This window comes from Oncorhynchus mykiss, chromosome 24 (genome assembly GCF_057628025.1).
Source record: "Oncorhynchus mykiss isolate SJ-2025 chromosome 24, ASM5762802v1, whole genome shotgun sequence".
Taxonomy (NCBI): domain Eukaryota; kingdom Metazoa; phylum Chordata; class Actinopteri; order Salmoniformes; family Salmonidae; genus Oncorhynchus; species Oncorhynchus mykiss.
Window position 1 is genome coordinate 21,786,399 of NC_143045.1, and position 25,978 is coordinate 21,812,376.

A 25,978-nucleotide genomic window follows, 5' to 3' on the forward strand; every position below is an offset into this window, starting at 1 on the left:
GCTCCAAATTCAAACAGAAATCTCATAATGAAAATTCCTCAAACATACAAGTATGTCACACCATTTTAAAGATAAACTTGTTGTTAATCGCATCACAGTGTCCGATTTCAAAAAGGCTTTACGACGAAAGCACACTATCTGATTATGTTAGGTCAGTAGTCACAGAAAAAGTCACAGAAAAACAGCCATTTTTCCAGCCAAAGAGAGGAGTCACAAAAAGCAGAAATCTAGATAAAATGAATCATTAACCTTTGATGATCTTCATCAGATGACACTCAAAGGACTTCATGTTACACAATACATGTATGTTTTGTTTGATGAAGTACATATTTATATCCAAAAATCTCAGTTTACATTGGAGCATTACGTTCAGTAATGTTTTGCTTCCAAAAACATCCAGTGATTTTGCAGAGAGCCACATCAATTTACAGAAATACTCATAATAAACATTGATAAAAGATACAAGTGGTATGCATGGAACTTTAGATAAACTTCTCCTTAATGCAACCGCTGTGTCAGATTTCAAAAAAGCTTTACCGAAAAAGCACACCATGCTATAATCTGAGTACAGCGCTCAGAGACCAAAACAAGCCATACAGATATCCCCCATGGTGTGGAGTCGACAGAAGTCATAAATAGCATTATAAATATTCACTTAGCTTTGATGATCTTCATCAGAATGCACTCCCAGGAATCCCAGTTCCACAATAAATGTTTGTTTTGTTCGATAAAGTACATAATTTATGTCCAAATACCTCCTTTTTGTTCGCGCCTTTAGTTCACAAATCTAAATTCACGACGCGCAGGCCAGACGAAAAGTAAAAAAATTCCATTACAGTTCGTAGAAACATGACAAAATATGTATAGAATCAATCTTTAGGATGTTTTTAACATAAATCTTCAATAATGTTTCAACCGGAGAATTCCTTTGTCTTTAGAAATGCAATGGAACGCCGCTACCTCTCATGGGAGCGTGCCTGACTGAGCTCATGGCCTTCTGGCAGACCTCTTACTCAATCAGCTCTTATTCTCTCCTCCTTCACAGTAGAAGCCTGAAACAAGGTTCTAAAGACTATTGACATCTAGTGGAAGCCATAGGAATTGCAATCGGACCAAATTTACAATATCTTGGTTTGGCAAAGAGTTGAAAAACTACAAACCTCAAATTTCCCACTTTCTGTTTGTTTTTTCTCAGGTTTTTGCTTGCCATATAAGTTCTGTTATACTCACAGACATCATTCAAACCATTTTAGAAAGAGTGTTTTCTACCCAAATATACTAATAATATGCATATCTTATTCTGGGCCTGAGTAGCAGGCAGTTTACTCTAGCAGGTAGTTTAAGCTAGAGCTTAATTTTGTTCCTCTGTCTTGGCCAGGTTAACGTTAACCCTGCCCTGGTGCCGGTGTTCACAGAGTGCTTGAGGCTGTGTGGGAACTGGCTGGCAGAGACGTGCCTGGAGAGCCCTGGGGTCATCCTGGAGAAGTACCTGGAGAGGGTACTTTAAAACTAAGGCCCATATAATATAATCCACTCCTTGGCTCAGTTGATCTATAGTGTGTGACTGTCTGGGTCTGTGTGTGTGTGTGTGATAGTCTGTGTGTTTGACCTCCTGTAGGCAGTGGTTGTGATCGAGGGCCATGCGATAGGTTCAGACACCAAGCTGCAGAGCCAGAGGACGCAGGCCTTCCTGTCCCTGGCTAGGTTCTCAGATGCCCAGTACCAGGGCATTGATAACTACATGAAGTCATCTGAGTTTGAGAACAAACAGGCTCTGCTGGAGAAGGCCAAGGAGGAGGTGGACTTGATGAGGGAGCGCAAGGTCGGCACCAACAGGTCAGACACAAACTCACAGCAGAGAGTGAGAACACTGTTAACCTTGTGTGGTTTTGAATCAGCTTGTTTTGTGTAGGTGACAGATGCTGAAAGAGAGTTGGCCTCCACGCTGTTGTGACAATTTTATTTTCCACTGTCCTCTCTGCTCAATACCTACTGTGTGTGTGTGTATATGATATTCCAACTCCCTCTCCCTGTCTCTCCCAGGTACACAGTGAAGGTGCAGAGGGAGTTGGAGCTGGATGAGAGGGCTCTGTCCAACCTGCAGGCTGACAGAAGGAGGTTCCTGTGTAAGGCTGTGGAGAACTACATCCATTGTCTGGAGCAGGGTGAGGAGCACGACACCTGGGTGTTCCGCCTGGCCTCACTGTGGCTGGAGAACGCTGACGTCAAGACAGTCAATGACATGATGAAGGTGAGTTAGTGATATCACACTAACTAATATCACCAAACCCTCACTACATTTATACAATATTGTTTGTTGCACTATTGGTTTAGTCTGGGCTCCATTCCAAACTGAAATCTCTATGTTTGGATCCCAGGCTACCTGGCATTAGTGTGTCTTCCCATTCAGATGAGAGAAACTACAATTTGTTTGACTATTTCTTGTGCTTCAGGGAGGTGTAAACAGGATCCCGTCCTATAAGTTTCTGCCTCTCATGTACCAGTTGGCTGCCCGCATGGGGACCAAAATGTCCGCTACAGTGGCAGAGGATGTGGGCTTCTATGGTGTTCTCAATGAGGTGAGACTTCAATATGTTTCAATAGGCAGCATAAGTCTGTTTGAACTATAGAGTTGTCTTCCTCAGCTTAGCATGTTTCCATCTATCCTTCCATCCATCTGTTCATCCATCCATCCATCCAACACAGCTGATCTGCCTGTCGTGTCTGGAGCACCCTCACCACACCCTCTTCATCATCCTGGCTCTGGTCAACGCTAACAAGGACGAGAGCTTCTCCCGCAGCCGCCTGTCCAAGAGCACCCCGCGCCATTCCTCCCAACTGGACCTGGTAAGCCCAACACCTCTCTAAACACTGCCAATAAAATAAATAGGGAACTGGGTCTCTTTACTGTGTGCATGACCTGTTACTGTCTTGTTGGAATTCTCTTAGGAAATGAGTTTGTTTTTAGTGTGTGTCGCGTGAGAATGAAGGAACGTTGTGATGTCTTGTAGGAGCGGTCTGAGGTGGCCCAGAGTATAATGAACAAGATCAGGAAGAAGAGAGCCCAGATGATCAGAGGCATAGAGGTCCTCTGTGATGCCTACATCACTCTGGCCTACATGGACGCCAGTCGACACAAGACAGAGAAAAGTGAGTGACAATGGCACACTCCTTACAGCACTGAACACAGCATGTCACCCTGTGTCCCACTGCTGACTTGCCTCTGAAGCAGGGTTGGTCCTGGTCACTCCCTGGATAGGAGACCTGATGCTGCTGGAAGTGGTGTTGGAGGGCCAGTAGGAGGCACTCTTTCCTCTGGTATAAAAAAAAAATCCCAGGGCAGTGATTGGGGACATTGCCCTCTGTAGTTTGGATGAGACATTAAACGGGTGTCCTGACTATGTGGCCATTAAAAGATTCCATGGCACTTATCGTTAGAGTATGGGTGTTAACCCCGGTGTCCTGGCCCTCATACCGTCATGGAGTTTCTAATCATTCCCTGCTTCCAATTGGATCATTCATCCCCCTCCTCTCCCCTGTAACTATTCCCCAGGTCGTTGCTGTAAATGAGAATATTGTCAATTTACCTAAATAAAATAAACACAACCACCTTCATGAATGACTACCTAGTTTTTACCACATGCTAATGTGTTTGTGAAGTTACTGTACCTTGTGTTCCTCTGTAGAAGCCATCCTCATCCCCTCTGACCAGCCCATCATGCAGATAAAGAACCTAGATGATGTCATCATTCCTACAATGGAGATCAAGGTAGAGAATGGGTTTGATCATCTGTGGATCCCTCACTAGTCTATCACCTGACGTAAGGGGATTTTTGTTATGCAATAGGATGTTTTGCAGACAGTTTGTATAGTATTTGCACTGTAATGTATGTATATACCATGTCACACCCATGGCGTGCTTTGAAAAGGGATGTATGTAAGAAGGACTTGTGTCCATATTGGTCTCTGTGTTAACAGGTGGACCCCTCGGGTAAATATGACAACCTGGTGACCATCAAGTCCTTCAAGCCTCACTTTCACCTGGCCGGAGGGGTCAACCTGCCCAAGATCATTGACTGTGTGGGATCAGACGGGAAGATCAGACGACAACTGGTCAAGGTGAGATGAACTGTGAACCATAGATTTATACCGCTGTTCCCCTTGCAAGTCATTGTGTGAGTAAACTGTGTGTTCAATGTAATTCAAAGCATTTCCCGACCCTTTGAAGGGAAATCCACTGCCTTGTGTACCAAAGCCATGTGAAAGACAATAGAGGACTTGAGGTTCTGTTGTGGGTTCAGTTATTGTCCATGTTGGCCTGAGGGTAATTATTGATCCCCTATGTTTCTAGTCGTAACAAAATAAACACTATCCAGTGCTTTGTTCTTCATGAGTGCGTTCTTTAGGGAACTGTTCACTTTTTGTTTATTTGCTGGAAAACGTGTCGCTCCCAGTCCTAATAAATGCACAGTTAAGATGTTGGAGTTTCATGATGAAATAACAGATTAGCTCATGGAAAATGCCAAGAAGGAATCAGTCTTGAATTTCTTACCTGATGGCCCTGAAAAAAAAAAGATTTGTTTATATTAGACCATTTTCTGATGTTCTTTTTTGGTAAATTCACTCAACATAGCATGTGGCAGTGCACCCATCACACAAACCCTATAGAGAATTGGTCAGTTCCGGTGTAGTGTTTTATTTTGATATTATGTAGTTTGTCACCCCCTGTGACCTTTGCCCCTCTGTATCCTCAGGGCCAGGATGACCTGCGGCAGGATGCTGTAATGCAGCAGGTGTTCCACATGTGTTCTATGCTGCTGCAGCGCAACACTGAGACACGCAAGAGGAAACTCAACATCAGACGCTACAAGGTCAGTCACTGCCCCAGTCTCACAGCTCAACTTATTTAAAAACATTTGTCGGTACTGTAAATTGCTCTGTAGAAGAGTTTCTGTTTTGGGAGGGGGGTACGTTTTTTAAATAAAAATAAATAAATCTACTTGCACAATAGACAACTTAACATTTCACAGACATAGATCCACAAGAGATGAGCTTCTGTTAAATGACTTAGTTGACTCTTCCTCATCATATCATTGTTATGTTATATGTAAAAAAAAAAAAAAAATGTGACACAAATATTCTTAAGGAGCTGTTATCAATTTTGGTGGATGGGAGTGATTGAGGCCCCTGTCTCTGCCCCCAGGTGGTGCCCTTCTCCCAGCGTAGTGGGGTTCTAGAGTGGTGCTCGGGGACCGTCCCTATAGGAGATTTCCTCATAGACCCCCAAAAGGGCGCTCACACACGCTTCTGCCCCCAAGACTGGACCAGCATAACCTGCCGGAAAAAGATGATGGTGAGTCTCACTTTGACTCATTTATTCTTAGTCCCTTGATGGCTGAATTGTGTAGTACTGTAATGTCGTAGTAACATATTGTTTTTACTGTAGGAGTCTCAGAGGCTTGGTTCCGGTGGGAAGACCCAGGCTTTCAGTGAGGTGTGTCAGAACTTCCGGCCTGTCTTCCGGTACTTCTGCATGGAGCGATTCCTGGACCCGGCAGTGTGGCTGGAAAAACGGCTGGCCTACACTCGCAGTGTGGCCACTTCCTCCATCGGTACAAACACCATCACCTCTGCTCTCCACAATACAATAATTACCATACCTACACAATTTTATTTGGCTATTCATCTGATTCCTTTGTTTCTGTGTTTGTTCTCCTCAGTGGGCTACATTGTTGGACTGGGGGATAGGCACATTCAGAACATCCTTATAGACGAACAGACAGCTGAACTGGTGCATATTGATTTGGGTAAGGAGGATACTCATAATAGCTGTGTCTGAGTTAACATTTGAGGAACGTGTCTTGAGAACATTTTGGTTTAGGTATTTGGTGTAATGCGTTTCTCTCTTCAGGTGTAGCGTTTGAACAGGGCAAGATTCTCCCAACTCCTGAGACTGTTCCCTTCAGGCTATCCAGAGATATTGTGGATGGGATGGGCATAACGGGGGTGGAGGGCGTTTTCAGAAGGTGAGCAGACAACAAGACCCAATCCCAATGGAGATAGATCTGGAGGGATTTTATTCAAGCTCATTTTTTAAAATCAGGATATCATTTTTACTGTGTTCATCTCTACCATTCAGATGCTGTGAGAAGACCATGGAGGTCATGAGGAGTTCTCAAGAGGCCTTGCTGACTATTGTAGAGGTATAAACACAAACATATACACACGCATAAATACTGTTCACATTCACTCAATGTCTGTATGATAGCTTGGCGTGTATGTTCATTACATGTTTATGTGATAACTCCTGCTGTTCCTTTGCCCTGTGGTGTAGGTACTGCTGTACGACCCTCTGTTTGACTGGACCATGAACCCTCTCAAGGCCTTCTACCTGCAGCAGCAGCATGATGAGCAGGCTGAGCTCCAGTCCACGCTCAACTCTACACTGGGGGGAGACATCTTGGAGGCCCACCGCAAGTCCAGGTACTCTTCAGTACTATAAACCCCTTACATCAGGGGTCTCTGCCTACTAGTATACCATCAAGTGGAATCATATGCCTGACAGAGTACACTCTCAGTCCTGTCTCAGTCCTGATGTTACTCACCAAACCCTCCACATGCCTTTGAACAATCAAATTAAACTTTATTTGTCACATGCGCTGAGTACAACAGGTGTAGTAGACCTTAGTGTCATACTTACTTACAAGCCCTTAACTTACAATGCAGTTCAAGAAAAAGTTAAGGAAATATTTACTAAATAAACAAAAGTAAAAACTAATAAAAAGTAACACAATAAAATAACAATAACGAGGCTAAATACAGGTAGTACCTGTACAGAGTCAATGTGTGGGGATACAGGTTAGTCGAGGTCATTTGTACATGTAGGTAGGGGTAAAGTGACTATCTGGGGACCCATGCCAAATCTTTTCAGTCTCCTGAGGGGGAAAATATGTTTTCGTGCCCTCCTCACGACTGTCTTGGTGTGTTTGGACCATGATAGTTCATTGGTGATGTGGACACACTCTCGACCCGCTCCAGTACAGCCCCGTCGATGTTAATGGGGACCTGTTCGGCCTTCCTTCCTGTTCGGCCTTCCTTTTCCTGTAGTCCACAATCAGCTCCTTTGTCTGGCTCACAGTGAGGGAGAGGTTGTTGTCCTGGCACCACACTGCCAGGTCACTGACCTCCTCTCTATAGGCTGTCACATTGTTGTCGGTAATCAGGCCTACCACTGTTTTGTCATCAGCAAACTTAAGGATGGTGTTGGAGTCATGTTTGGCCACGCAGTCGTGGGTGAACAAGGGAGTACAGGAGGGGACTAATCACACACCCCTGACAAGCCCCAGTGTTGAGGATCAGCGTGGCAGGATCCAGTTGCAGAGGGAGGTGTTTAGTCCCAGAGTCCTTAGCTTAGTGATGAGTTTTGTGGACGCTATGGTGTTGAACGCTGAGCTGTAGTCAATGAACAGCATTCTCACATAGGTGTTCCTTGTGGACAGGTGGGAAAGAGCAGTTTGGAGTGCGATTGAAATTGCGTCATCTGTGTATCTGTTGGGGCGGTATGCAAATTGGAGTGGTTCTAGGGTATTTGGGATGATGCTGTTGATGTGAGTCATGAGTAGTCTTTCAAAGCACTTCATGGCTACCGACGTGAGTGCTACGGCTGGTTACTTTCGCTTCCTTGGGCACAGGGACTATGGTGGTGTGCTTGAAACATGTAGGTATTACAGACTCGGTCAGGGAGAGATTGAAAATGTCAGTGAAGACTTGCCAGTTGGTCAACGCATGCTTTGAGTACATGCCCTGGTAATCCGTCTGGCCCGCGGCTTTGTGAATGTTGACCTGTTTAAAGGTCTTACTCACATCGGTAACTGAGAGCGTTATTACACAGTTGTCCGGTGTTGGCTGGTGAACTCATGCATGCTTCAGTGTTGCTTGCCTCAAAGCGATCATAGAAGGCATTTAGCTCCTCTGGTAGGAGTGACTGCACGTTGGCCAATTGAAGGCAGCCCGACCTCCGCCCCCTTTTTCTCTGTCTTTTCTTCACACAAATGACAGGGATTTGGGCCCGTTCCAGAAAAAGCAGTAGATCCTTCGTGTCGGACTCGTTAAAGAAAATCATGTGGCAAGGCTTGGTGTTGGTCATTTACATTTGTGCTATAAACATTTTTAACGAATCTCATATATTGGCTGCACAATATGCTGTCTCTTCTCTCTCAGCAGTGATAGCCAGAGCTTCAACAAGGTGGCGGAGCGCGTGCTGCTGCGGCTGCAGGAGAAGCTGAAGGGGGTGGAGGATGGCAGGGTGCTCAGTGTAGGAGGGCAGGTCAACCTCCTCATCCAGCAGGCCATGGACCCTAATAATCTCAGCCGCCTCTTCCCCGGCTGGCAGGCCTGGGTCTAGGGCTAACATACTGGGAGAAACCAGGGGGCCTGGGTCAATCTTAGTCCGCTTTCTACAAAAGACTATGTATGAATAATGAATGTTTATGCTTTGACATACTTGATGCACCATGTGCTTCCTTATCAATCACAGATGATATTTTAGCTTTCTGCACTCAATAGACTGTAATCAATTATTAGGTTTCTAATGCAACATGTAAATGACTTGTTTTCTTGTGTTGCTCTGAATTCTTTGTATCAAGTGTCAAATTATAAATAAATTTGAATTTTTTTGGTCACTTGAAGTGAAAAATGGTTGTTCTTGAATATGTTCATTGTACCATTGGATGGTAAATAGCTGACATGTAAGATACTAAAGAGAATTGATTCAGGAGATCAGGAGATTTAATTGACTCGGGAGATCCCCTCCTCTCAAACCATCTGCGGAGGAACTACCCCAGTTTGTACATGAACTGGGCCCTGCACCTCCCCCTGATAGCACTGCCTCTACCTTGTTACCAGTATACATTTGGTCCTCTTCCTGTCAGACTAATGTGGTATTGTAATTAAGCAAAAAAAAACGTTTACTCAAGTATGACAATTGTGTACTTTTTCCACCACTGCACCTTTCCAATAAGTCAGTTCAACACATTTCTGCCCTGCTAGAGCTGCCCCGGTCAACTGTGTGTGCCGTTATTGTGAAGTGGAAATGTCGAGGAGCAACAACGGCTCAGCCTCGAAGTGTTAGGCCACACAAGCTAACAGAACGGGACCGCCGAGTGCTGAAGCACGTAAACATCGTCTGTCCTTGGTTGCAACACTCACTACCGTGTTCCAAAGTGTCTCTGGAAGGAACTTCAGCAGAACAGCTGTTCGTCGGGAGCTTCATGAAATGGTTTTCCATGGCCGAGAAGACGCACACAAGCATAAAATCACCATGCGCAATGCCAAGCGTCGGGCAGTGGTGTAAAGCTCGCAGCCATTGGACTCTGGAGCAGTGGAAACTAGTTCTCTGGAGTGATGAATCACGCTTAACCATCTGGCAGTCCGACTGGCAAATCTGGGTTTGGCGGATGCCAGGAGAATGCCCCAATGCATAGTGCCAACTGTAACATTTGGTGGAGGAGGAATAATGGTTTGGGCTAGGCCTCTTAGTTGTGAAGGGAAATCTTAACGCTACAGCATATAATGAAATTGTAGATGATTCTGAGCTTCCAACTTCGTGGCAACAGTTTGTGGAAGGCCCTTTCCTGTTTCAACATGGTAATGCCCCCGTGCACAAAACGAGGTCCATACAGAAATTATTTGTCGATTAGTGTGGAAGAACTTGACTGGTCTGCACAGAGCCCTGACCTCAACCCATCAAACACCTTTGGGATGAATTGGAATGCAGGCTGAACTAGGCCTTATCGCCCAACATCAGTGTCCGACCTCACTAATGTTCCAACATTTAGTGGAAAGCCTTCCCAGAAGAGTGGAGGCTGTTATAGCAGCAAAGGGGGGACCAATGCCATATTAACGCCCATGATTTTGGAATGAGATGTTCAACGAGCATGTGTCCACATACTTTTGGTCATGTAGTGTAGGTGCACATCATTCACATCAATTTGATGAATTAACTTGTTCCCTTCTGACCATCCTTAACCTCACCCTTCAGTGTCTTCCATCTGTGCGCGTGGGGTTGTATGTGGCGATGGTCGCTGTGTCAGGCAGTCTCAGTGGTGTGATGGGGTAAGAGACTGTCCAGCAGGGCAGGATGAAGCTCAGTGTTGTAAGAATCCATTTTTACATTACATTTTGGTCATTTAGAAGATGTTCCAATCCAGAACACTTTACAGTCAGTGCATTACCCTCAAGGTAGTATAACAACTACATCAGTGATTGTAAGTTAAACTTTTCTTAATAAAGCAGCTATCAGAAAAATCATAGCTAATAAGAAAAGAGAAGCGTTAGTGTTTGTGCAAGAAAGCCAAGTACAACAGTAAGTGTGAGGTAATTTAATTTATTTTCGCTAGAAGGTTCAAACGAGGTACTCTTTTGAAGATAGGTTTTCGGATGCTTTACCTTTACCCATTCAGATCTCTTGTCATCTGCCCTTACAAAGACCTGGCTGGGACATTTTACTGTACAGGTACTGTGTGTCTACTTCTGTTTGTTTTTGCTCTTTTACTTAACATTGTGTGTTGTGCTATTTGTTTTTCTACAGTGAGGCTGTGTGGCTGCAGTTTTCTTCTGCAAGCCTATTTGTCTGACATTGGATCGTGGAGGACGGTGTGCTCAGATGGATGGGCTGATCACCATGGCAGCGTTTAGGATACAGCAGGTGAGACATACTGTATCTAGATTGAGATGTATTTTGTTTTTATATTTATGCCCATTGGTATAGTATAGAGAATGTAATCTTCCCCATATGCATTGTGAGATAGTCAAGTAAACGTGAATGTAAAACAGTGAGCATGTGTTATGGTCATTTGTTTCATTTGTTTGCTATGGGTTCACAGAGACACATGTTAAATCTGGCCGACAAATGCCAGTGGATTCTTAATGCTGAAGTCTGGGTCATAATGCAACAGCTTGCGAGCACGTCAGTAAAAAAAATGTGAGCCAATCACATTTCATATCACACCATTTCCCAACGGTATGTTATGTTAAACTCTTGATAACACCATCTGTATTTTTGTGATTCCTTTTACTCTCCTCAGTGAAACCTGTCCCAGTGTTAATGGGGTGACCCTGAAGTGCATAGGTAAGTCATTATGAAACTTTCTCAGTAATTAGGTATCGAGCAACTTCATGTAAAGTGTTACCACCTGATAAAACTCTGTCTCCAGACTGTGGTACCAGAGTAGTCTCCAATTTCAGTTGTGTAGTGGGGGGCCAGGAGGCTAGTTTGGGGGCCATGGCAGGTCAGCCTCCAGGACTTTCACGTCTGCGGCGGTTCCATCATCACCCCATACTGGATAGTGATGGCAGCACACTGCATCGTGGAGTAAGTCCATAGACATACATAATGTACAGTATGTGCACTATATTATTGAAATATACACTACCGGTCAAAAGTTTTAGAACACCCCCATTTTTCCAGTTTTTATTGAAACATAAGCAGTTCAAGTCCAGTGAATAACCTGAAATGGTAAGAAGTAAACTTCCAGAGATAATTTTTTTTTAAAGAGTTTAGGTTACCAAAAACAGAAAAATTATGTACATTTTAGAGTTATAAGAAAGGGCCTTTTTCAGGGAAAAGGTAATGGGTTAACAACATACAGCTGTTCTGGAGCAATGGAAGTAAATTAAGCCTTGAAAGTTGATGCTCACGTTTCCTACAGGTGTCCCAACTTTTGTTGATTACTTACCAACCCTCTGTCTGGATAACAGCAGTTGGAACATACTGTGTTACTACACACTCTTCAGCATTATTTGGACAGTATTGTACTGCAGGAAGTAGTATATTGCTATCATAATGTTGAGGGAAAATGCAATTAACAAAATACAGACCATTATAACCCTTAAAAGTGTAGGTCTTTCCTTTAGAGAAATTGCAAAGAAAGCCAAGGTGTCAGTGAGTACAGTTTCCTACACCATCAAAAGGCAATTGGAAACTGGAGGAAATTCTGACAGGAAGAGGACTGGCAGACCCAAAACCACAACAGAATCAGAACACAAGTTTCTGAGAGTCAACAGCTTGCGTGACAGGCGGCTCACAGGACAACAGCTTCAAGCACCTCTTAACACTGGTCGATGTAAGCAAGTCTCAGTTTCAACTGTGAAGAGAAGACTTCGAGCTGCAGGTTTGACCGGTGGAGTGGCAGTAAGAAAGCCACTGCTAAGATGGCAAAATGAGAAGAGGCTTGAATTGACTGGTTCAGTTGTCTTTCATTTCAGTCACTCTTATCCTGAAGACAGTACATGCAGGATTTGGGAATCAAATATCTACACACTTCAGCCGTGGCCGTTCTTCAGTGAGCCACATTGTCACCCATGATTACAACACAGAGACTGGGAATAACAACATCGCCCTCATTAGACTCATTAAACCATTGCAGATTAATGGTAGGACTTACATTCTCTTGTTGTTCTCAGCAGACTATTTCAGCACTTCATGCAGGTAATATTTTTCTCATGGCTAAGCTCATAGCACAGACATTCTTTACTATGCTTTCTTTCCTATGCAGATCAAATAAGGCCTGTGTGTTTGCCCAATGTCGGGCTGGACTTCACTGCTCCCCAGACATTCTGGATTTCGGGGTTTTGCAGTACAGTTTCTAGTGGTAAGTCATATTTATGCAATATCATGAGAACATGCATATATATTAGTTGAAGTCAGACGTTTACATACACCTTACTCAACTACATTTAAACTACATTTAAACACAATTCCTGACATTTAATCCTTGTAAAAGTTCCCTGTCTTAGGTCAGATAGGATCACCACTTTATTTTAAGAATGTGAAATGTCAGAATAATAGAGAGTGATTTATTTCAGCTTTTATTTCTTTCATTGCATTCCCAGTGGGTCAGAAGTTTACATACACTCAATTAGTATTTGGTAGCATTGCTTTTAACTTGGGTCAAACGTTTCGGGTAGCCTTCCAGAAGCTTCCCACAATAAGTTGGGTGAAATTTGACCCATTCCTCCTGACAGAGCTGGTGTAACTGAGTCAGGTTTGTAGGCCTCCTTGCTCACACACACTTTTTCATTTCTGCCCACAAATTTTCTATAGGTTTGAGGTCAGGGCTTTGTGATGGCCACTCCAATACCTTGACTTTGTTGTCCTTAAGCCATTTTGCCACAACTTGGGGCCATTATCCATTTGGAAGACCCATTTGCAACCAAGCTTTAACTTCCTGACTGATGTCTTGAGATGTTGCTTCAATATATCCACAGAATTTTCCTCCCTCATAATGCCATCTATTTTGAAGTGCACCAGTCCCTCCTGCAGCAAAGCACCCCCACAACATGATGCTACCACCCCCGTGCTTCACGGTTGGGATGGTGTTCTTCGGCTTGCAAGCCTCCCCCTTTTTCCTCCAAACACAACGATGATAATTTTGGCCAAACGGTTCTATTTTTGTTTCATCAGACCGGAGGACATTTCTCCAAAAAGTACAATCTTTGTCCCCATGTGCAGTTGCAAACCGTAGTCTGGCTTTTTTATGGCGGTTTTGGAAAAGTGGCTTCTTCCTTGCTGAGTGGTTTTTCAGGTTATGTCGATAAATTACTCTTTTTTACTGTGGATATAGATACTTTTGTGCCTGTTACCTCCAGAATCTTCACAAGGTCCTTTGCTGTTATAGGACTCAGTATGGTGGCTGGTAGGGGACACAAGCTGGGGAGATGTCTGTGCCGAGGAACAAACCAGGCATCTATGGAAACGTTGCCTTCTTCCTAGGCTGGATCTATGAACAAATGCAGGTATAAGAAACCATTAAATCCATTGTTGTGATTTACATGCATACACTTTTTAATAATGGTGTGTTTGGTTTTGCAGAAATAAAGAAACTGAGAAATCACTGGTGGACAATCAGAATGAAATGGTGGAAACATTGTATTTTTTTCTGAATAGAAAAGCCAGAAAGAGATGTTTGTACGTACAGTGTGTCATCAGAAATTCTGATGTTATGTGCTACATATTGAATTTGTCCTCATTTGTATGTATGTGTTCATTAAATGACTACTTCTACATCCTGATACTGTTTCGTGTAATATATACTGTTCAGTTTGAAAAGTCATTACGTTTATGTACCACTTTGACCACCAGATGGTGCTTGTGTTCTTGGTAGTTCCTCTTGAGCTCAAGATTAGAGAAAGTGAACCTGCATCATGGTGCCCTCTACTTGTGTAACTCTTTCTTTAGTCATAGTAGTCAGGTGAATGGTGGATTGTTTATCCAGGTTGAAGGCTGTTGGAATAGAGGCTGGGCCTATTATCACACTGGAATGAGAGAGCCTTTACTTTAATCTGGTCAATGTAATTACATACAATCACAACTTTGGCACTGATATACAGTTAACACATTTTAAACAAACATGATCATGCACAACGGTTTCATATCAACACCTTTGCAAAATATTTTCTTAAGACAATTTATCTCCACTTTTGAAATCATGGGTAACTTTGGGTGTTGTACAATTTAGAACATGAATTAGCATAGAAACATATGTGCCCTTACAAATCAGTTTTCTGTATGTGTCTACCAATGGCAAGTTTTTAAAATAATATTATACAATCACATTGACATTTCAAATATGTATAGCAGTAAAAGTACATTATCAATGTCGGTTACAGAATCCTATCGATTGCTTCATTCTCACTCATACAGATGCAGTGATATTGATCTTCATATTTTTTGACACTTTTGATCAGTGCAATTAAAAAGGTTACAAACCATGCTAGTTCCCATATGAGGACATTGTAAACCAGAAGGGAAGTATGATATCAACATAATGTGTGCATCTTCAATTGTCTGAACTCCTGGTTGTGCTTTGTGAATGAAAATAAGAAACTGCTACGAAACATTCCTCCTTTTATCACAGAAGTTGCCATGAAATAATGGTATTGATACCTGTGGGGAACATTCAAACTTCAAAGCATCATTTACAATATCCTATTTTGAGTTGAGGCTTCTAAGAAGTAAAAAGAAACCTGACTGTTTAAGAGTTCTTGGGACCTTGTCTCTCAGCTGAGAGCAGTGTGCTTCACTACCATGTTGTAGGCAGTGGAGAATCAGGTAATATGTGCAATGAGGAACTGGGCTGGCATAAGGATAGCATGATTCCTTTCTGCTAACCAACCTTCAGTCTTATAACATGTCTAAATTAATCAGAGGTTGATGTACAACTGGAGTGCAAAGAACTGGTAACATCTAAGCTAAGACAAGTGTTCACTGGTCAAATGGGTTAGTTTTTTCCCCCCATGATGTCCAGAGAACAGTCCTATTGGTCAGTGAAGCCCCAACCCCTCCCCTTTCCCAGCCTCCGTAGAACTGGGACTGCCGGTGGCCGCTGTCGTGTCACCCGAGGCCCGCCTCAGTCACTTGATGCGGTGGCGGACCAGCGAGGACTCATCAGTGATCTCGCCGGACCGGTCTCGGTGACGACAGGACAGGAGGAGGAGCAGGATGAGGAGTACCACAGCACAGACAGCCATCAGGGCATAGGAGATGACCCAGAGAAGGGGCTCCTTCAGCAGCCCTCCAGCAGCACAGTCAGATGCCACGTCTGCAGATGAGAAGGGCCCCAAGATCTCTGACACGGCTAGCCCACCGTTCACTAGAGCGAGGGAGGGTTTGGGGTTATAATGACTGACGTGATGAGGAATGCAATATTTTGGATACGAAGGGCACTTGACCAAGCAGATAAATATTTAATAGCCCAAAAAATTACATATTTTCTGATGCTAGAGCCATAAAGCCTTGGACTTCCAATACAATATGGTTATGTAAGACCCAATAATATCCTTTATGCCCTTAAGTGTCTCCAGCCCTCACCTGCACATCTGCTGACAGCGAAGCCCACCCTCTTCTCAGCCCGGTCGAAGACGACGTAGAAGCCCTCCATGACGGTTGCTCCTATCACCAGGCCGTTGGCTGACGACGAGATGCCGAAGCGGAAGCAGTCCAGCCTACCGTCCACGTCTGTGATTGGCTGGATATACAGCTGCAGGGAGGAGCCACACAGACACACTAATGTCAATCAAAGAGCTGTCAGCAAACAGATCTAAAGCTCATAAAAAGATGGCGGATGTTGGTTGGCGTAAGAAAACAACAAAACACACGGGCGCAACATGGGGGACGTTTGTTGTCACCTGAGGGAGGATGGAGATTTTGAAGGACTGGCTGTTGTTGGTGGCTCTCAGGTAGATGGACAGTTTGGGGAAGAACCTCCACGGTGTCTCTCCCTTCAACCAGCAGGCCAGTTTAGTGCCACCCCAGAACCCTGAGGTGAAGTCCTGGATCTGGACCATAGAAAGACAGCGATGGATTAAGACTCCAACAAAACTATTGAGTTGTGAAAGAAAAGTGTACTTTTACATAGATGACTACACATGTTCTCTCAGATCTGTAGACCAGAACAAAGTTGGCCATATTGGGGTGGAAAAATACAGGCCATGGTCATACTGTATGAAAAGGAAATAACTTGCAGTGTCCTCAGTCTACACAGTTACTGAAGTGTCCTCAGACAACCAGGTAATCCTAGAAGTCCTTTGTCATTTGATCATGGGCACAGAGGCTGACATACTAGAGATGTTCTTGAGATGGCCTCCACCACAGCATTGAACACATTCACAGGCAGCCGCAGAAGAGTGGTTCCACTGTCCACTATGGCTTTATCCTGGTTGTACTGAGAGAAGGAGAAAGAGTGAGGAGAGAGAGAAGATGTATAAAGAAACAGGGAGGCAGATTTTATTTTTCCTCTTCAGTTACATGGTTTCCTTTCAGAAGATCTTGATCAAACAAAAATCTGAAATGTCCACCTTGATTCCTGGAAGGCTTCAGAAACAGGATTAGAATATTGTTGTCTTTATTAACTGTTGCTTTATTTCCTCTTTCCAAACCTGCACTACAGGCTAATCCACCAAGAATGCTGACTAGAAACAGCCTTGGGCTTAGGGCCAAGGTTAGTCTTTGTTCCTGACGTGTTGTGCAGATTGAAACATTTAGAAAACAACATGGGGCCAGTCTGTCTCATACCTCTTTGCAGTCCAGGTTTAGATTCTGGTCCCCAACCTCCAGCTTTAATACTTCCACCTGATAGTACCACTCTTCCTTTATAGGGGTGTACCACATGGACCCCGAATACAATGTTGGTTCAACCCCTCCCATGACCTGAAACAAAACTGGATTTTCATTCACCGTACAAATGACTGATGACAAATGATTGCCTGAATACTATAATAAAACTACAATGGAATGCCTTGGCACAGTTTGGTATGGCATTGTAGACAGTGATTACACCCCACCATCTCTCCCATCTGCCCCTCTCAGAGGCTCACGTGGTCGGCTCGACCGCTCCTATAACACCGACAGCCCTGCTCTCGGCAGGGGGCTCTCTTAGCTTAATTAGCCACTCACTAACTAGATTGGGCGTCCAATGGGGAAACTCATTGAGAGGCGCAGAGACTTGCTAGCGATCATGTTTCTAAAAATGCTGCTCAGTCTCATCCGCCCTTGAAAGGTTTATCTGGTCTGGGCGCCGGGAGCAATATTATGCCAAGTGTCTGCCTAGCGTGCGTGAGATTAACAGCCTCAATAATCATCCTCTTTTGCAGTACAACAACCAGCCTTTGTAAGGAAGTCTCCCCCCAGCATTCACTCCTCCCATACATAGCCTTTAGCTTTCTCCTCCTGACTACTCACAAGACTTCCCCCCGCGGGGTCGGCAGTGGTGCTGTCTGACAACCCAGCTCCGCACATCTGGAGGGAGAACACATCTGGGATGCCTGTCTGTCGTACCACAGAGTTAAAGAAGGGCTCCACCGAGGAGTCAGGCTGAGAAACAGGAGACAAACACAAAACACTGGTCATTAACTTAGTATAAAACAGTGTAATGTCTTGGCTGTCCTATTGGTCAATAGTGAAGCTGTAAGCACAGAGAATGACAGCATAAAGTCTTATCAGTTATCACCGTGACTAAACAGGACCCCCCCCCCCCCCCCCCATATACCTTGACTTCACATGGTGTATATATACATGTGATGTTTGACAAACATTCTGCAAATCATCTGAACAAAAGCTGAGAACTGCAGTACAGAGTGGTCACCGTACGTTCTTGCATGTTAATGATTTAAAATGGTTGACCTCAATCTGCATAAGGCATACATTGTGTCAGCTCAGAATAGCCTCAGCCACCACACCCCATGGGTCTATGTGATGATGAGATTATGAACAATATCATGTGTGTGAACCTTGATTTGCTCTTTGATAACATTCAGCAGCTCTTCATGCCCCACTATGCTTACATACACCACTGTGCCAAATCAAACAGACATGGCGAAAGGCATGGAACCCCTTCTTTCATATCCAGAGTCCCAGGGTGCACCAAGCCCACCCCCTTTACCTGAGCAAGCAGGGGGTAGGCCAGGCCCAGGATGCCCTGCCAGTTGACCCCCGGGAGGAAGAATCCGTTGGAGGAGAGAATGGTGGCGATGTTGATGGTGGGGGTGCCGGGGATGCTGGGGATGCGGACGTGGTCGGTGCCCAGCTCGCCCTCCCAGTTGCCCTGGGTGTACTTGACGGCCACGCCCCTGCCAGTGGACTGGTACGTACTGGAACTGAACACAAGGAGGGACAGGGAGAGTCACCAGTACTCTTAGACAAAGGAAATCTTATCAAACACATTCCTGAGCGAATTCTAAACAAAAATAAACACGATCAGATTGTAGTATAAATTATGAGATTGATGTGAAACACTGATTATTGAATTAAGGCATTTTCTAATATTATTGGGGCCACCAAATATAATGTGTAGATAACGTAGGCTCCTTATTGACCTTATAGAAAGAGCTATTCCACAGAGTAAATATGAGAGCCTGACGACTCACAGTGCTGTGTTGAAGAAGTGTGTGATGAAGGGATGTGCTGCTGCAGCCACTGCAAAGTTACTGCTTCCTGTATCAACCAGGATATTCAGCTGGAAAACAAAAGAGTAGTGAGTACTTTATCAATCATTCAACCATCTGGGTTAAGCACACAGAACAACTCAACCCCATTCATCTTAATACACACAATAAGCACACAAACTGACTCACAGTCAGTAATCGTGCTTTGAGCTGAACAGGGTATTTACTAATATGCTTCTGACGTCTGAGGATTAGAAAAAAAGCTCTCTGGTCTGGTAGTCATTGGGAAAAACGTCCACCCATTGCTCCAGAGTCTAAATGTCCCTCCAACCTGGTATTTGTTGACTGTGTGCGAGCAGGAGTGGAGCATGAGCCAGCAAAGCAGCAGTTGAGATTATGTTGTCTCAGGCATCAATTCAACGAGGGGGAACTAATGAGATAACCGACTTCTGCCACCTCGGTGACCGGCGCAGAAGAGTCATTACTTAACATTCCTCATCATTAAAGAGGCCATAATAAACAGGCCCCCCCACGGCTCTCAAAATGAGTTTCTTTACCTTTTAAACATGACCTCAAATCATGTTAGGCTGCATAACTAGCCTTTAAGGCACTTTGGATTGATGGAGGAGAGGTAACAAAGTAAACACACAGGAATGCGGTCTGCTGGTGTGACATTCTATTTCCTGTTCCTTCCCTAAAGCAGCCTGAGGAAAACAGGGATATTTGTTTCCATTCAACTAAAGCATGTGCTTCATCAAAGCTAAGAATAAGAAGCGACTTACTCAGAGATTTTACAGTGAAGACCTTACTTGACACCCAGACAAAACAAATGGAGCATTCTGCTCTCAATAAATAGGCTACTCAAGAGTATTCTGCATTCTTGTGTTGTGGACCCTGTTCTGAAAAAAAAACCCAGATGAGCAGGAAGTATTGATGACGGACAAACACAGAGCAAATAGGCCTAGCTATTCCTCACAATACACGGTAAACAAAAACCCTAGTAGCATCTACAGTGCCTTCAGAAAGTATTCATAACCCTTGACTTATTTCACATTTTGTTGTGTTACAGCCTGAATTCAAAATGGACTAAATATAAATGAATCTCGCTCATCTACACACAATACCACATAATGTTTTTAGACATTTTTGCAGATGTATTGACAATGAAATACAGAAATATCTCATTTACATATCTATTCACATCCAATACATGTTATAGTTTCACCTTTGGTAGTTATTACAGCTGTGTGTCTTTTTGGGAAAGTCTGTAAGCACTTTGCCCACCTGGATTTTACAATATTCGTATTCTTTTTTAGATTCTTCCAAGTTCTGTCAAAACTGTAACTAGGTCACTCAGGAACATTCAATGTCATCTTGGTAAGCAACTCCAGTGTATATTTGGCCTTATGTTTTAGAATATTGTTGAAAGGTGAATTTGTCTCACAGTGTTGGAAAGCAGGCTGAACCATGTTTTCCTCTAGGATTTAGCCTATGCTTAGTTTCTTTTTATCAACCAAAAAAAAAGCCACCACCATGCTTGAAAATATGAACAGTTGTACTCAGTAATGTGTTGGACTTGCCCCAAACATAACGCTTTTTATTCAGGACATAAAGTTAATTTTCTGGCCACATTTCTTGCAGTTTTACTTTAATGCCTTATTGCAAACAGGATGCATGTGGAAAAAGTCAAGGGGTGTGAATACTTTCTGAAGGCACTGTACTTCCTCAAAGCTCTATGTTGTGTCCCTATCTGTGTTTCCTAGTTGGACTGGCCGAAGTCCCAACCACCGTGGCTCTGACATCTGAAACCCTACTGCCACCACACCGATGGCAGCACGCCACTCACGTTGGGCCCAAACCGGACAGACCATCCTGACGCAGTCTGTTGGGGAAAACTAGAGGCATTTCTTTGCACCTCCAACCCTCTCAATCCTCTTCCGTACTCCCCTAGTCTGGCTGGGCCACTGCCAGGCAAATCCCTCCTCTTCCCCATCCCCGAGCCAGCACGGCGGCCTAGTCGCCTGTGGTTGAGCCTTGCCTGGCTAATTAGCAGAGGCTCAGTGGAGGGGACGTACATCTGCTACCTGTTTGTACCAATTACCAGATGTGAGGCACTCCAGCCAACACCTCAGCCTTGCTGCGACGGGGCTAACAGATGTGGCAATTAGTGGTTCATTTGAATAACGCCTTGTTTAACATCAGGCCTCTAATTGCATCATACTGTAGATAGAACTGTTTGAGGTTTGGTGTTATTGTGCCCCCTCCCCTTGTTCTCTCTTTCTCTCCCCACCACATTCTCTCTCCCCTCCCTACCTCCCCTCTTCTCTTCTCTCCCCTCCCTACCACCTTCTCTCCCCACCTACCCGCTTCTCTTCTCTCCCTACCTACCTACCCTCTTCTCTCCCCTCCCTCCCCTCTTCTCTTCTCACACCTTCCCTATTCTGTTCTCTCCCCTCCCTACCTTCCCACTCCTCTTCTCTCCCTACCTTAACTCTTCTCTTCCTTCTCTACCCTCTTCCCTCCCTACATTGCCTCTTCTCTACCTCCCCTACCCTCTTCCTCCTCTCCCCTCCTCTCTCTTCCTTCCCTACCCTCTTCCTCCTCTCCCTACATTGCCTCTTCTCCCCTCTTCTGTACCCTCCCCTCCACACCATCCCTCTTCTCTTCCCTCCCTGCCTCCCCTCACACCTTCCCTATTCTGTTCTCTCCCCTCCTTACCTCCCCTCTCCTCTCCCTACCTACCCTCTTCTCTCCCCTCTACTCTTCTCTCCATACCTTTCCTCTTCTCAACCTTTCCTACCCTCTTCCTCTTCTGTTCCCTCCCCTCAAAACCATCCTTCTTCTCTTCTCTCCCCACCTACCCTCTTCTCTCCCCTCCCTGCCTCCCCTCTTCTCTTCTCACACATTCCCTATTCTGTTCTCTCCCCTCCCGACCTTCCCTCTTCTCTTCTCTCCCCTTCTTAAACCTTCTCTTCCCTCTTCTCTCTCCTCCCTACCCTCCTCCATTCACTCCACTCCCTACTTTCCTCTTCTCTTTTCCCACCCCTCCTCTCCCTTCCCTACCCTCTTCATCCTCTCCCCTCTACACCATCCCTCCCCTCTTCTCTTCTCTCCCCACCTACCCCCCTTCTCTTCTCACACCTTCCCTATTCTGTTCTCTCCCCTCCCTACCTTCCCTCTTCTTTTCCCTCCCTTCCCACTCCTCTTCTCTCCATACCTTCCCTCTTCTCAACCTTCCCTACCCTCCCCCCTCCTCTTCTCTCCCCTCCGCACATTCCCACTCCACTTCTCTCCCTACCTTACCTCTTCTCAACCTTCCCTACCCTCTTCCTTCTCTCCCCTCCTTCCCTCTTCTCTTATCTCCCTACCCTTCACTCTTCTCAACCTTCCCTACCCTCTTCCTCCTCTCCACACCTCCCCTCTTCTCTTCCCACCTTCCCTCCCCTCACTACCTTCCGACTCCTCTTCTCTCCCTACCTTCCCTCTTCTTGACCTTCCCTCCCCTCTTCTGTTCCCTCCCCTCCACACCTTCCCTCTTCTCTCTACCCCCCTTCCTCTCCTCTCCCTACCTACCCTCTTCTCTCCCTACCTACTCTCTTCTCCCCCCACATTCCCACTTCTTTTCTCTCCCCTCCCGACCTTAAACTTTCTCTTCCCTCTTCTCTCTCCTCCCTACCCTCCACTCCCTACTTTCCCTCTTCCCTACCCTCTTCCTCCTCTCCCCTCTTCTGTTCCCTCCCCTCCAAACCATCCCTCTTCTCGTCTCTCCCCACCTACCCTCTTTTCTTCTCTCCCTACCTACCTTCTTCTCTCCCCTCCCTGCCTCCCCTCTTCTCTTCTCACACATTCCCTATTCTGTTCTCTCCCTACCTTCCCTTTTCTCAACCTTCCCTACCCTCTTCCTCCTCTCCCTCTTCCTCCTCTCCCCTCCACACTCCTCTTCTCTCCCTACCTCGCCTCGTCTCTTCTCTCCTCACCTCTTCTCTCCCTAGCCTCTTCTCTCCTCTCCCTCGCCTCTTCTCTCCCTACCTCCTCTCCTCACCTCTCCCTACCTCTCCCTACCTCTCCTCTTCTCTCCTCTCCCTCGCCTCTTCTCTCCTCTCCTCTTCTCTCCTCTCCTCTCCCCTCTACTCTTCTCTCCTCTCCTCTCTCCTCGCCTCCCCTCTCCTCTTCTCATCCCTCCCCTCACCTCGCCTCTTCTCATCCCTCCCCTCTTCTCTCCTCACCTCTTCTCTCCTCACCCTACCTCGCCTCTTCTCTCCTCACCCTACCTCTCCTCTTCTCTCCTCACCCTACCTCTCCTCTTCTCTCCTCACCTCTCCTCTTCTCACCTCTCCTCACCTCTTCTCTCCTCTCCCTCGCCTCTTCTCTCCTTGTCTCCTCTCCTCACCTCGCCTCTTCTCACCCCTCCCCTCTTCTCTCCTCACCCTACCTCGCCTCTTCTCTCCTCTACCTCGCCTCTTCTCTCCTCTTCTCTCCTCTCCCTCGCCTCTTCTCTCCTCTCCCTCGCCTCTTCTCTCCTCTCCCTCGCCTCTTCTCTCCTCTCCCTCGCCTCTTCTCTCCTCTCCTCTCCCTCGCCTCTTCTCTCCTCTCCCTCGCCTCTTCTCTCCTCTCCCTCGCCGCTTCTCTCCCCTCCCTCCCTCGCCGCTTCTCTCCCCTCCCTCCCTCGCCGCTTCTCTCCCCTCCCTCGCCGCTTCTCTCCCCTCCTCTCCTCACCTCTCCCTACCTCTCCCTACCTCGCCTCTTCTCTCCCCTCACCTCTTCTCTCCTCTCCCTCGCCTCTTCTCTCCCCTCTTCCTCGCCTCTTCCTCGCCTCTTCTCTTCTCTCCCTCGCCTCTTCTCTCCTCTCCCTCGCCTCTTCTCTCCTCTCCCTCGCCTCTTCTCTCCTCTACCTTGCCGCTTCTCTCCCCTCCCTCCCTCGCCGCTTCTCTCCCCTCCCTCCCTCGCCGCTTCTCTCCCCTCCCTCGCCGCTTCTCTCCCCTCCTCTCCCCACCTCGCCTCTTCTCTCCTCTCCCTACCTCTCCTCTCCCTCCCTCGCCGCTTCTCTCCCCTCTTCCCTCCCCCTCGCCTCTTCTCTCCTCTCCCTCGCCTCTTCTCTCCCCTCCCTCCCTCGCCGCTTCTCTCCCCTCCCTCCCTCGCCGCTTCTCTCCCCTCCCTCCCTCGCCGCTTCTCTCCCCTCCTCTCCTCACCTCGCCTCTTCTCTCCTCTCCCTACCTCTCCTCTCCCTCCCCCGCCTCATCTCTCCCTCCCCTCTTCCCTCCCGCCTCATCTCTCCCTCCCCTCTTCCCTCCCCCGCCTCATCTCTCCCTCCCCTCTTCCCTCCCCCGCCTCATCTCTCCCTCCCCTCTTCCCTCCCCCGCCTCATCTCTCCCTCCCCTCTTCCCTCCCCCGCCTCATCTCTCCCTCCCCTCTTCCCTCCCTCGCCTCCTAGCCTCTCTCTCTGCCTTGTGGTTAGAGTGCTGGACTAGTAACCGAAAGGTTGCTAGATCGAATCCCCGAGCTGACAAGGTAAACAAAATCTGTCGTTCTGCCCCTGAACAGGCAGTTAACCCACTGTTCCTAGGCCGTCATTGAAAATAATTTGTTCTTAACCGACTTGCCTAGTTAAATAAAGTTTTTTTTTTTTAAATGCCAAGAGTGTGCAAAGCTGTCATCAAGGCAAAGGGTGGCTATTTGAAGAATCTCCAAAATATTTTGATTTGTTAAAAAAAAAAATTGGGTTGCTACATGATTCCATATGTGTTATTTCATATTTGTGATGTCTTCACTTCACTTTCTACAATGTAGAAAATAGTAAAAAATAAAATAAAAACCCTTGAATGAGTAGGTGTTCTAAAACATTTGACCGGCAGTGTGTGTGCATATCTCCTTCATTTGAAAACATTTGGACTGTGATACCAAAGAGGTCAAGAAATGTATTCCACATTGAAAACTTAAAAACAACAATAGGTCATATTCTCATATACCTTTTGACCAGGGGTACCCAGTGTCATTTCCATGTAGTAACCTCTGCCAGAGTCGCCTTGTAAGTTAGTGACCATGTCCAGAAAGTTCACTATTCCAGTTGGATCAGATGCCAGGGACAGTCCATTTCCCGAGGCTTGTATTAGTTTCAGAGGAGTTAAATCCAAATCCAAAGAAGAGTTAAACGTCCCTATAAATATTTTAAGTGGAATGGTATAGAGAGATTTTGCCATTCCAAAACAGAGCATGATAAATAATGCCCTGAAAGGAATAGAACCTTTATGGTAAGCCATGGCAAATAATATTTAGGGCAAGTCAAACCTCAGAAAAAGTTCAGCTCCTTGTTCAAAGTTCGCTCCTTAGTTTTCAGCTTGGCCAACATGAAACCTCCAGTGCGGTAATCATGGTGAACGTGTTGTTCGGACAACGACGATAAAGAAACACATAAGAAACAACTCCGGCTTTACATTTAGACACTTGTCATTTAGAAGTTTACTCCTCTCTCTGAAAGTTGTTCACCACTTTATTATTTTAGATTACTTCCTGAAATCCATATCGCGGATGTGACGAGTTTTTTTGTTGGTCAACGACGATTTGCTTAAAGCGCGCCTGTGGGGCGCACCATAGAGATAGATAGAGCACTTATTTTTATATATATGCCATTATAGCGTCTGTGACACCACGGGCAGCGCCACTGAGGCTACAATCCATAGGCATCCCCACCTAGATAACTACTTAGACTACTTTAAAATGGTGGAAGCATGCTGGAGGCCCTGCCCATGCTAAAACTGCCTTTTGGCCACTAGAGGCCTCTATCAGCCTTTGAATTTACTTTACTTTATTTTATTTTGGGTAACAGACAACATATACAACAAAATGTACAATGTGGACCCAGACGATATCACTTGAAATTATTCATTAATATGCTTATTTCCAAAGTGGTCCTCGATGGTAAAAAACAATATCACATATAATGATTAAAAGGCAAGACAAAATTACAAACAACCATAAATACATTAATTTATATTGACATCTTAAAAAGTGCCTCGATTCACTGCATTTTCCCTAACCCTAA

At 45.5% G+C, this 25,978-nt stretch overlaps 2 protein-coding genes across 5 annotated transcripts in view; one reads left to right on the plus strand and one right to left on the minus strand.

Moving 5' to 3' along the window:
- The window catches only part of atm (ATM serine/threonine kinase), a 41,610-nt gene extending 32,915 nt beyond the window's left edge, over nucleotides 1-8,695 (plus strand). For 2 of the 4 annotated variants that reach the window (XM_036961125.2, XM_036961126.2), the window contains exons 48-63: nucleotides 1,379-1,498; nucleotides 1,619-1,836; nucleotides 2,044-2,251; nucleotides 2,454-2,579; nucleotides 2,707-2,847; nucleotides 3,012-3,150; nucleotides 3,687-3,769; nucleotides 3,979-4,119; nucleotides 4,755-4,871; nucleotides 5,204-5,353; nucleotides 5,447-5,612; nucleotides 5,721-5,807; nucleotides 5,912-6,026; nucleotides 6,140-6,203; nucleotides 6,335-6,483; nucleotides 8,221-8,695. In XM_036961125.2, coding sequence (XP_036817020.2) covers nucleotides 1,379-1,498; nucleotides 1,619-1,836; nucleotides 2,044-2,251; nucleotides 2,454-2,579; nucleotides 2,707-2,847; nucleotides 3,012-3,150; nucleotides 3,687-3,769; nucleotides 3,979-4,119; nucleotides 4,755-4,871; nucleotides 5,204-5,353; nucleotides 5,447-5,612; nucleotides 5,721-5,807; nucleotides 5,912-6,026; nucleotides 6,140-6,203; nucleotides 6,335-6,483; nucleotides 8,221-8,404 — 2,208 coding nt within the window. In that variant the 3' untranslated portion in view covers nucleotides 8,405-8,695. The remainder of the gene's footprint in view (nucleotides 1-1,378; nucleotides 1,499-1,618; nucleotides 1,837-2,043; nucleotides 2,252-2,453; nucleotides 2,580-2,706; nucleotides 2,848-3,011; nucleotides 3,151-3,686; nucleotides 3,770-3,978; nucleotides 4,120-4,754; nucleotides 4,872-5,203; nucleotides 5,354-5,446; nucleotides 5,613-5,720; nucleotides 5,808-5,911; nucleotides 6,027-6,139; nucleotides 6,204-6,334; nucleotides 6,484-8,220) is intronic. The other 2 variants (XM_036961127.2, XM_090218678.1) reach the window with 1 other exon arrangement.
- Nucleotides 8,696-14,319: 5,624 nt separating this feature from the next.
- LOC110503995 (beta-secretase 2) lies at nucleotides 14,320-25,655 on the minus strand. The gene is made up of 9 exons (XM_021582715.3): nucleotides 24,906-25,655; nucleotides 18,922-19,010; nucleotides 18,438-18,651; nucleotides 17,738-17,869; nucleotides 17,072-17,206; nucleotides 16,620-16,721; nucleotides 16,186-16,335; nucleotides 15,869-16,037; nucleotides 14,320-15,650 (listed from the first exon to the last, which is right to left on the minus strand). The coding sequence occupies exons 1-9, from the start codon at nucleotides 25,194-25,196 to the stop codon at nucleotides 15,412-15,414; spliced, it is 1,521 nt and encodes a 506-aa protein (XP_021438390.1). The 5' UTR covers nucleotides 25,197-25,655; the 3' UTR covers nucleotides 14,320-15,411.
- Between the last annotated feature and the right edge of the window lie 323 nt (nucleotides 25,656-25,978).